Below are 11,859 nucleotides of genomic sequence, written 5' to 3'. Positions count from 1 at the left end.
AAACTCTCTCTATTCACCCCAAAATAGGTAAATTCATTCATAAGCCTATTAAAAGCATCTAAGTATAAAATAAGTTTATAAGCCTGAACATTTCATGCCAATGCTCTATAAGGAACAGATTGATTTTACCCAGATAGTCTAGTACAAAACAGTGGTAACCCTATTTGAGGTGTCTATCAGAAAATATAGGAAAGTTTTGACTTTCTTCCCCAAAAGCAGAGCATAAGATAAAAGATTTGCATGCAGGTAATATACTTGAGAAGAGATCCTATGAAGTAGTAGCAAGTGATCAGGAGAGTAAATTAAGGAAAGAGGGAAAATCAATACAATGATATGGATACTTGTGCATGACATTGACAGGACATTCTAATAGCCTTATACAGTATGTCACAGAATAACTGTACAATTATTGCTCTACAGGGGCCTAACTTTTCTTGTACTTTCGGTTGGCTATGCATGAATGCAAGCACAGAAGCATAAAATAAGAAGCATACGGTACATGCCAGGAACACGTACAGGTTATACCTACACAATGCTGCTAACAGCCTATGCACAACTGGACACTACAGCTATGGTTAGAATAAGAGATGAAACCGGGTGTGGTAGCTCACGCCTGTAATCCCAGCACTTTGGGAGACCGAGGTGGGCAGATCATGAGGTCAGGAGATCAAGACCATCTTGGCCAACATGGTAAAACCCCGTCTCTACTAAAAATAGAAAAATTGGTTGGGTGCAGTGATGTGTGCCTGCAGTCCCAGCTACTCGGGAGGCTGAGGCAGGAGAATCGCTTGAACATGGAAGGTGGAGACTGCAGTGAGCCGAGATCGCACCACTGCACTCCAGCCTGGTAACAGAACGAGACTCCATCTCAAAAAACAAAAACAAAAAAGGGATGAAGTCAAGATGACATGAAGTGGTCATCTGATGCACCAATCTTTTCGAACTGGTTATGAGCTAAGGTGAATGAACTAAGGTGAATATATCTCTCTGACTACTGTCACCCCCATACTGCCAAGAAAGTTAGGATCACAGTAAGTACCTCTGAAGTTCCAAGACACATGTGCAGGATATGCAGGTTTGTTAAACAGGTAAAAGTGCGCCATGGCTACACAGGTAAATGTGTGCATAGCTGCACCTATGAAACCATCACCTAGGTATTAAGCCCAGCATGTATTAGCTACTTTTCCTGATGCTTGCCCTTCCTTAAACCCTGCCCCGACAAAATATCTTGAGACTACATATTTTCCAGGGGGACAGAAGAGAGTTGTATTCTCCTCTCCTTCTTTCATGTCATCTATTTTTTTTTTTTTTTTTTTTTTGAGACAGGGCTTTCCTCTTGTCATCCAGACTAGAGTGCAGTGGCACAATCTCAGCTCACTGCAACCTCTACCTCCCAGGTACAAGTGACTATCCTTTCTCAGTCTCTTGAGTAGCTGGGATTACAGGCGTATGCCACCATATCCAGCTAATTTTTATATTTTCAGTAGAGATGGGGTCTCACCATGTTGGCCAGGCTGCTCTCAAACTCCTGACCTCAGGTGACTGGTAGCATACCTCAGTATCCCAAACAGCTGGGATTACAGGCATGAGTCACCACGCCTGGTCTCAAGTCTATTATTTATAAAGGTTTGATCACACAGTACTCTAATAAACTAGCCAGATGCCCTCCTACTAGAGAAAAAAGAAAAATAAGCATTATTTGATATTCAAAAGACACTGTTATAATATCATAAGCCAGGAATCATTTTAATAGACTACTAGTCCTGCTATTTAATTATCAGGGTTGGGGACTGGGCACAGTGGCTCAAAACCTGTAATCCCAGCACTTTGAGAGGCCAAGGCATGTGGATCACCTGAAGTCAGGGGTTTAAGACCAGCCTGATCAACATGGTAAAAATATTAGAAATATAAAATTAAAAATACAAAATTAGCCAGGCATGGTGGCACATGCCTGTAATCCCAGCTACTTGGGAGGCTGAGGCAGCATAATCACTTGAATCCAGGCGGCAGAGGTTGCAGTGAGCCAAGATCATGCCATTGCACTCCAGCCTGGGCAACAAGAATTAAATACCATCTCAAAAAAAAAAAAAAAAAATTAAGTTATCTGGGGAAGTAGGGACACAAAATTTTAATTGTTTATTATATTTAGTTTATACTTACTCTATTTTAGTTTGAGGAATATTTCCTTACTTATAATTTAGTTAATTGTTTATGGCCTGTTTCTCTATTCTGTGAGGTATCTGATACCCCTTCAATAGCTTTTGCTTATGTTACCATAGGTGGTTACCATAACACGAAAAAAGAACTCTAAATACATCAACATTTATTAAGTATTTTCCTATTTGTTCATTCCTTTTTTTTTTTTTAAGACGGAGTCTTGTTCTGTTGCCCGGGCTGAAGTTCAGTGACATGACCTTGGCACTACAACCTCCACCATCTGGGTTCAAGCAATTCTCCTACCTCAGCCTCCCGAGTAGCTGGGATTACAGGCATGTATCACTACACCCGGCTACGTTTTGTATTTTTAGTAGATATGAGGGTTTGCCATGTTAGCCAGGCTGGTCTCCAATTCCTGACCTCAGGTGATCTGCCTGCCTTGGCCGCCCAAAGTGCTAGAATTACAGGTGTGAGCCACTATTCCCAGCCATTGTGGTTTTGGTTTATCTCCCCCTCGTAGAGTAAAAACTTAAACGTTTAAGAAGAGATTCTGTCTTGTTCATTCCAACATCCCTAGCACCTGGATTACTGCCTGGCACATATCCGGCACTCAAAAAATATTTGTTCCAAATGCTTCACAGACAGTATATCATTTAATCCACATAACCTAGGATTCTGTTAAGTCTTCTGTTTACAAATGGGAAAAACTAAAGCAAGTTATTCCAGAATAATAAATAAACCGCCAGTATAAAAGAGCAATGGTATAGCAACAACAGATACAGCAGGACCCCACAAGCACAGTCTTTACCACCCATGCATCCTGTCATGGAATCTAAAAGCCAAAAAAAAAAAAAAACCTGCACAAGATAAAATGTCTCTATTCCAGCTTTTTGTAGGCAACAAGTTTCTGCTAAGGTTTTTTATAACTTTGGCAATCAGGAACTGACAATTTTACTGTGCAATTTAGAAATGTTATAGCTGCAAAGTTTTATCAAATGCAAATCCAGTTAAAATGTGTGTGGTTTCTTCCCGATAATCCATTAATACCTGAAGTACTACAGCCAGCATAAGAGATGGAACTGACATGAAAACACCTATCACTGCATCCCTTCCAATTCAAGAAGTGTTAGGTCAAAGGAAAAAAACTAAGCTGAACAAAAACAGTCTACCAACACGAGAATGCTGAATGGTCAAAAGAGGATTTAGGGGAAAACTTATCAGTAGAATTCATCCACTGTTATATAGCTATCACTGATCAGCAGAGCTCTGATGCTAATAAGACAGTCAAGCTAAGGGCAAGGTGGCCCAGGCACAATTCCCTGGCTTCTATGAGCCAAGGTGGTTAGAGTGATTGAGGATTTCCATGGGGCAATAAAATCCCAAAGGGAGGAAAGGACCAAAATTCAGTCCAGACCATAACTATTTCAAACTGTAGCCCTAAATGCTAACACCTGAATGGCAACCCCTAGGATGGCAGGAAACCCAAACTCAGGGACCTTCTCAAGCTCGACAGGGTTGGCAGTCATCCAATTTTCCAGCAGAAACTGAAAACAACAAAGCCAAGGTTTCACAGATGGAAAGGGGTAAGAATGGAGGTGACAGATGCTTTAACTCTTACTAACCTAGCTTTCCCTATAATTGCAATAAGGGAACTAAATAGATGCCGCAAGGTTTCAGATATAAGAGAAATAAACTCTACCATTAACAAACTTAGAAATGCTTTTCTTCATGGATAGTCCCTGGGGGAAAAAAGCAAGAAAAGTACTATTATTATTCTCTTTTTATAGATAAAACTGAGGTTCAAGATTCAATAATTTGTCCAACATGATTCAGTAAGTAGTAGTAGCAGATCAGCAGAGTTTAACTCCAAAAAAGAATATTTTACTATTACTATATAATAAAAATTCTTCTGATCAGTAAATGTTACCACATAAAAGCCTCTACAGAAATATTTTTTAAGTCAAAATTAAGTGAAGACACTGAAGGTAAGCTTCTTAACTTGACTACAAGTTCCTTACGGATCGGAACTGTTTTGTTCTTTTCTGTGTCCTCCACAAACTTGTATGACAAAATGCCCATCCAAAAAAAATTGTTAAATTTAAGGATGGACGCGGTGGCTCATGCCTATAATCCCTGCACTTTGGGAGGCTGAGGCGGGCATATCACTGGAGGTCAGGAGTTCAAGACCAGCCAGGCCAACATGGGGAAACCCCGTCTCTACTAAAAATACAAAAATAAGCCAAGCACAGGCCTGTAATCCCAGCTACTCGGAAGGCTGAGGCAGGAGAATAGCCTGAACCGGGGAGGCGGAGGATGCAGTGAGCTGAGATCGCACCTCTGTGCTCCAGCCTGGGCGACAGAGTGAGGCTCCGCCTCAAAAAAAAAATTGTTAAATTTAAAACTCATGACTTCTGACAGTGAGTTTGTAATTTGCATTCATTAGTGAAATGACATTGGGGTGTATCTCAAAACACTTCACTATTTGCCTATTCAGTACAACACACGTAATCTACTAGAAAGAAAACTTAATATAAATTAAACAATTTTAATGATCAATTTTGTTTTTTGAGACAGAGTCTTGTTCTGTCGCCCAAGCTGAAGAGTAGTGATGTAACCTCAGCTTACCGAAACCTCTGCCTCCCGGGTTCAAACAATTCTCCTGCCTCACCCTCCCAAGTAACTAGGATTACAGGCATGTGCCACCACACCCAGCTAGTAATTTTTGGGTTTTGTTTTTTTTAAAGATGGGGTTTTACCATGTTGGTCAGGCTGGTTTTGAACTCCCGATCTCAGGTGATCTACCCACCTTGGCCCTCAAAATGCTTGGATTACAGGCATGAGCCACCACGCCCGGCCCAATTTTTGTGTTTTTAGTAGAGACTGGGTTTCATCATGTTGGTCTGGCTGATTTTGAACTCCTGACCACAGGCGATTCACTTGCCAACGCCTCCCAGAGTGCTGGGATTACAGAGATGAGCCACCACGCCCAGCCATCAATTTCTTTTTTTGAGACAGTCTCGCCCTGTCACCTAGGCTGGAGTGCAGTGGCATGATCTTGGCAAACTACAGCCTTCAACTCCTGGGCTCTAGCAATTCTCAGGCCTCAGCCTCCTAAGTAGCTGAGACTACAAGCACACACCATCACACCTGGCTAATTTTTGTATTTTTAGTAAAAATGGGGTTTCACTATGTTGGTCAGGCTAGTCTTGAACTCATAACCTCAAGTGATTAACCCAACCTCAGCCACCCAAAGTGCTAAGATTACAACATAACCCACTACATCCAGCCTTATCAGTTTCTTTAGAACTATAAATACCATATGCTAACTAAACAAGAAATGAACATACTACTTAAAAACACAATTCCTAAATAATGTTGAACAACTAGTGTCCTTTTAAAGTTAGTAATACAGATATTTAAGAATAAACCATATTTTTTTAAACACTAAAAGCCACTGTTATGAAAATTTCAACTGGGAAATTAGACTGGGGCAGTTTACACGTAAGCAAATAGAAGGCCAGTAAACAGTAAAATGAAACTACTTTACCAATCAGAAAGTCTTTACCAATCAGAAACCACCAACCAACCTCTACCTAGAGTCTTTTCACTCTAACCAATTAAATATATTTTCTTTGTCTTTCTTCTGCATTAGCCTATAAAAGCTCACTGCTCAGGCTGCAGCACAGCTCTCTGAGCCTCTTCTGGTTCTGAATGTTGCCCGATTCATAAATTATTCTGTGCTCAAATAAATTTTGCTTATTTAATGTAAAGTTTCTCTTTTAATAATATATAAGGCTCATTAAATGATGTATGGAATTTAGTTCAAAATGATATGAGATGTATAAATAATACAAAATTGGCCAACAGTTCATTATACATAGTAAGCTTTGATAAACATTTTAAATTTTACATCACAAAAAGTTAAGTAAAAACGATACATGAAATTTTAATTCCAAACATGAGTTATAGTAGTAAGAGATAGCAAACAAGTGAAAAAAAAAATACAAATCTTTTCCAAAAAGTATGTAGGATGTATGAAAATGATTAAGAAAAACATATTCCAGACTAAATATGTTTAAAATAAACAAATAACACTTACCTTCAGTAGAGACCAAACACAATCAATATGTCCATAAAAAATGCTTCTGTGTAGTGCTGTCCATCCTGACTCTTTGTCTTTCACCAACAGATCCACTCCTTTCTGAATAAGCCAATCTAACACTCCTTTCTTTCCACAGGAGGAAACAAGGTGGAGGGCATTCCTGCCAAAAACATCCTTGATAGTTGCAGCATTGCAACAGTGACTGGAGAGAAAGGCCTTAATCTGGTTTTCACTCCCCTTTGTTACCACAGAAAGGATATCCAAAGCATGCTTCAGGGATCGACACTTTGATGTACAGTCAGGCATGGGTGAATTCATCCTAATTGTTTTTATATCACTGACTTCAGAATCATTAGATAAAATTAATTTCAAAAAATGAAAAAGCCAGGACACAAAGGTGCTAATTGAGGAAGAGTTACAGAGAATAAATGACCTTTTTAGGATAATTTAAATCCTCGTGACAATAGTATAAAACTATATATCTTTATACAATTTTTTGGCACTTAAATGAAAAAAATTATAAACAGCTCTGTCAAGTTTATATCAAATACAAGTTCCTCATTTAAAAAAATTCCACAGTTTCAAAATTATTCCTGGAGGCAAGCACCAAGGGGGAGTGAGGAGGGGAACTCCCCCTCCACACTGTCTGATTCTTTTAAATATCCATAATTGCAAGGGTGACCTATAAGAGAAGGAGAAAAGAGAAAATAAAAATTCAAAATCTGTTTCTCACTCTCTTTAAGTGCTTTAGAACACAACTACCTCCATATTTATTGGAATACTAAACTTGTGGGAGTTTTTTATATCCTACTGCTCAAAGTCATCACCAAGATCTGCTTTTTCCACAAAAAAATTTGCAACCTCCGGCATAAATGGATTAATTCCCTTTTTTCCTTAAATCTGTCAATCTTTCCTATTTACGGTACCTATATTTATACCAGTCATCCTTATTCCATCTTCCACTCTCATGTTTAAAGTTAATCTATATTGGTTGTGCTCTGGAGTTTCTCTTTCTTTCTTTCCAGTCCTTCATTCCTTCTATGCTGTATTTTTACACTCTAGTAGGTATGTCCCCACAAGCCATAAATATGCTCAAATCTACCATCTTTCTAAGAATCCCATCCCAAACTTATACCCCTAAAACTATATCATCACCACCAACACAACAATAACCAAAACTCTAAAAGTAATGGCCATTACTTTCAATGGCGAAACCCACAATCACTTTTGCACCAACCTAACAGCTCCAAATCTGTTTCTTCTAGTCTATACATTCTGTAATTTGATATACAGTCCTCATAAAAATCACTCCCCCCTTAAAATGTTGATTTGAACCAAAATAAATAAATAAATAAAACAAATAAAAATGGTAGCAAAGAGAAAAACAGATACCAAACCTCAAGTAGTTTAAAAGGTTAAAAATGGAAAACGTGATACAGTATTTCCCATTATCCATTTGCTTTCTTTCCATGGTTTCTATTAACCACAATCAACCTCATCCACAAATATTAAATAAAAATTTTAGAAATAAGCAATTTATGTTTTAAATTGCATGCCATTCTGAGCAGAATGATGAAATCTCATATTGTCCCACTCCAAACCACTCCACCTTGCCTGAGACATGAATCATCCATTTGTCCAGCATTGCCATACTGTACATGCTACCAACCCTATAGTCACTGAGTAGCCCTCTTAGATATCAGATTGAAAAAACATAGGAAAATATAGGGTCCAGTACTAGCTTCAATTTCAGGCATCCACTGGGAGTTTTAGAATTTGTCTTTGGATAAGTAGGGATTATTATATGTTGTAAAATAGTCCATCCAGTTAATTTTCATTCTTTTAAAGCTCTAAAACCCCACCATCTTTCTATTTTCAGTGTATGTATATTACCTGGAAGGAACTACTTTTTGGTGGATCACTCAAACCTTACATTAAAGAATTAAGATACAACAGAAGAGAATTCCCTAATATATATATATATATATATATATATATATACATATATATAATTCATTAGCATATATAAACATCTAAAGGGGAAAAAAGAATATTAAATATAAAAGGCATTCCATACTCTCATACACAGAAAGCAGCACCTACAGAATACTATGAACATAAATATGGAAGTGATTAAGAGCTAGGGTTTCTTAGAGTTTTACATATACAGATTCAAATATAGCAATGTCAGCTGTTATCAGTTAAGTAACTAAAAAATTCCATGATCTCTCCAAGTCATTTCTTCATCTGAAAATAGAGACAATCCACCCACCTCACAGTGTTACTATAATGAAAAATGAAACTACCTAATATGGTACCTGGCACTAAAAACTACAGAAAATAATAGTTTTCATTACTACTGTATATTCAGTCACAAAAAGACAATACATTTTAATTCCAAAATCCATGTTTGAGCTTCATTATCACTGTTACTACTTCTCCAAAGAAACCATTATTGCTAAAGTTACTAAAGACCTCCAAATTATCAAACGCTTTTGGATATTTTCAATTCTTATCTTACTTCCTTGCTTTATGTCTTTAAAACCTGCTTCCCTTAAGCAATCTAAAAGAGATCCTGAGCCAGGCATGGTGGCTCATGCCTGTAAACCCAGCACTTTGGGAGGCCCAGGCAGGCAGATCACCTGCTTTTGGATATTTTCAATTCTTATCTATCTTCCTTGCTTTATGTCTTTAAAATCTGCTTCCCTTAAGCAGTCTAAAAGAGATCCTGAGCCAGGCATGGTGGCTCATGCCTGTAAACCCAGCACTTTGGGAGGCCCAGGCAGGCAGATCACCTGAGGTCAGGAGTTCAAGACCAGTCTGGCTAACATGATGAAACTTCACCTCTACTAAAAATACAAAAATTAGCTGGGTGTGGTGGCAGGAGCCTGTAATCCCAGCACTTTGGGAGGCTGAGGCAGTAGAATCACTTGAACCTGGGAGGCTGAGGTTGCATGAGCTGAGATCACGCCATTGTATTCCAGCCTGGGCAACAACAGTGAAACTCCAACTCAAAAGAGAGAGAGAGAGAAAGAGAGAGAGAGAGAGATCGATCCTGGAAGGGCAGGAAGTCACAGAAGCATTTAAGCATGGGATCTCTCTCTCAACCACTTATTCCTAGGGCATTATCGCTTCCCCTGGCCTTCTAATGCTGGGTTTCTCTCAAATGTTCTATCCTCAGTCCTCTAACTTCATATTCTCCCTAGATAGTTTCAACCCTTTTCATGCTTTTAACTCTACCCTACACATGATTATAAATCCCCAAATCTGTCTCTTGCTCACATATTTCTCCCAAATTCCAGGCCCATATTTCTAACGCCTATTGTACTTCTTATCTACGTATTCAAAAACTGCTTATTGAAGGGGAATAAAGCAAAAGAAATAAACATTTAAATACCTAATACATATGGAATGCTTTACATCAGACAGGACAAGTAAACCACCCAAATCATACCACCAGTAAAAGAGGGAGTCAGACTTCAAACACAGATCTGTTTAATGAGGTCCATGCTATTTCTGCTGCACTATACTGTCTTCTTCAGCGCATCCACAGTAGGATCACAAGGCATTGGAAATACAAAAATAATTAGGATCTAAATATCTTAGATAAAATGAAATACAGGTTAATGGATAATACTCAGGTGGATGCATAGCTAGTTTAACATATGTACCGACTGAACAAAACTTATGATCTATTACACGGTTCCCATCATCAAAGGGTCACAGTGTGGTAGAAGAGACTAATTTTATTCATGCAAGTAACTAAAACATGTCATGATTATAAACCTACGGTCAAGATAAAACAAGTGACACACAGGAATAGGGAAGACTTCTACAGGCAATGTATAAACTATGCATAAACTAAGCCTTAAAATGTGAGTACCAGCCAGGCACAGTGAGTCATGCCTGCAGTCCCAACACTTTGGGAGGCTGAGGCAGGTAAATCACTTGAACCCAGGAGTCTGAAATCAGTCTGGGCAACATGGTGAAACCTGTCTCTACAAAAAAGAAAAAAGAAAAAAAGAATACATATATATATATACATAAATTAGTTGTAGTGGCACATCCCTGTAGTCTCAGTTACTCTGGAGGCTGAGGTGGGAGGATCACTTGAGACTGGTTAGTCGAGGCTGCAGAGAGCCAAGATCATGCCACTGCACTCCAGCCTGGATGACTGGGCAAGGCAAGACTCTTTCTCAAAAAAAAAAAAAAAAAAAAAAAAAAAAGAGTACCATATGCGTTTGCCTGATAAATTCTGGGTGAGAGCACATTTGAGGCAGAGGGGATAGTAAAAATAAAAGAACTAGAATCATCTTGGCCCATTCCAAAATTTCTAAATAATTCAGAAGACAGAATAGACTGGATTTTGAACAGCCTTATGTGCCTTTCCTTAGAGAGAGGAGGAAAAAAAAAAAAAAAAAAGGCAGGCCATCCAAAGACATACTTAGGATCTTGAACTGACAAGATGTGGTTAGGTAATTTTGGCTCAGATAACAGATATGGAAACTCGGAAGAACAGTAAGGTGTCAATACTTTGGAAGTGAGAAAAGCAAAACAAACCTAAACAACAGAAGAAACAAAAATTACAGATGAAATTTTCTTTTATACATTATATATAGTGCTCTACATAGATATAATCCCCATTTCAGCCTTATTAGTGCCCCTGTAAATATGATCACCTTCATTTTCTGATGAGGAAATTCATGTGAAAGTTTAAAATGCCTACCTAAAATAATACCAACACAAAAGTATTGTTGATCCTACATATTCTACAATACCAAACTGCTCTCCCAAAAGGCAGTTAGAAAAATTTCAATGAGAAGTAGTATAGTGTAGTAGAAAAAAAGTACCCACTCTGGGAGGCCGAGGCGGGTGGATCACGAGGTCAAGAGATCGAGACCATCTTGGTCGGCAAGGTGAAACCCCGCCTCTACTAAAAATACAAAAATTAGCCGGGCATGAGTGGTGCAATCCTGTAGTCCCAGCTACTCGGGAGGCTGAGGCAGGAGAATTGCTTGAACCCAGGAGGCGGAGGTTGCGGTGAGCCGAGATTGTGCCATTGCACTCCAGCCTGGGTAACAACAGCGAAACACCGTTTCAAAAAAAATAAATAAATAAATAAAAAGAAAAAGAAAAAAAGTACCATGCAATTCAGTTCAAAAGAGCTGAATTCAAAAGCAGTTTGGTAGGGCAGCTGGAGACTCAGAAGCTGAAGAGTCAAGCGATTCTGCCTCAGCCTTCCAAGTAGTTGGTATTACAGGCGCGAGCCACCACGCCCGGCTTAAAAAATTTCTTGAAGTAAACTCTAGTTTTACTAAAGTTTCTGCAAATGTTTGCAAATGTAATTATTTTTGGAAAAGAGTTCTGTCCTCATCTACCTTGCTTCAATTTCTAAAACAAATAAAAGTCAAGGAATTCAAAATACAAAAAGAAGAGAAATGATCAAGAACGGGCTGGCTAGCCTGTGAATTTACACTTTACGGGCAATGAAATACTACCGCTCATAAAAGTCATATCCTTTCAGTATTTCTGATAAATTTCAAATGGCCTACTTCGAGGCGTAAAAGGTGCTACATGAATCTCTAGCTAACACACCGAAG

General features: G+C 38.6%; 1 protein-coding gene across 1 annotated transcript in view; it reads right to left on the bottom strand.

Annotated features, from left to right (window-relative positions):
• Positions 1-11,859, bottom strand: part of IBTK (inhibitor of Bruton tyrosine kinase) — an 86,340-nt gene that overhangs the window by 73,630 nt on the left and 851 nt on the right. Inside the window, exon 2 of the mRNA XM_003922980.3 lies at positions 6,257-6,941. Within this exon, the coding sequence (XP_003923029.1) occupies positions 6,257-6,577 (321 nt within the window). The 5' untranslated portion in view covers positions 6,578-6,941. The remainder of the gene's footprint in view (positions 1-6,256; positions 6,942-11,859) is intronic.

This window comes from Saimiri boliviensis, chromosome 4 (assembly GCF_048565385.1).
Source record: "Saimiri boliviensis isolate mSaiBol1 chromosome 4, mSaiBol1.pri, whole genome shotgun sequence".
In the NCBI taxonomy this organism is placed as follows: domain Eukaryota; kingdom Metazoa; phylum Chordata; class Mammalia; order Primates; family Cebidae; genus Saimiri; species Saimiri boliviensis.
This window is presented reverse-complemented; position numbering and strand designations above follow the sequence as displayed.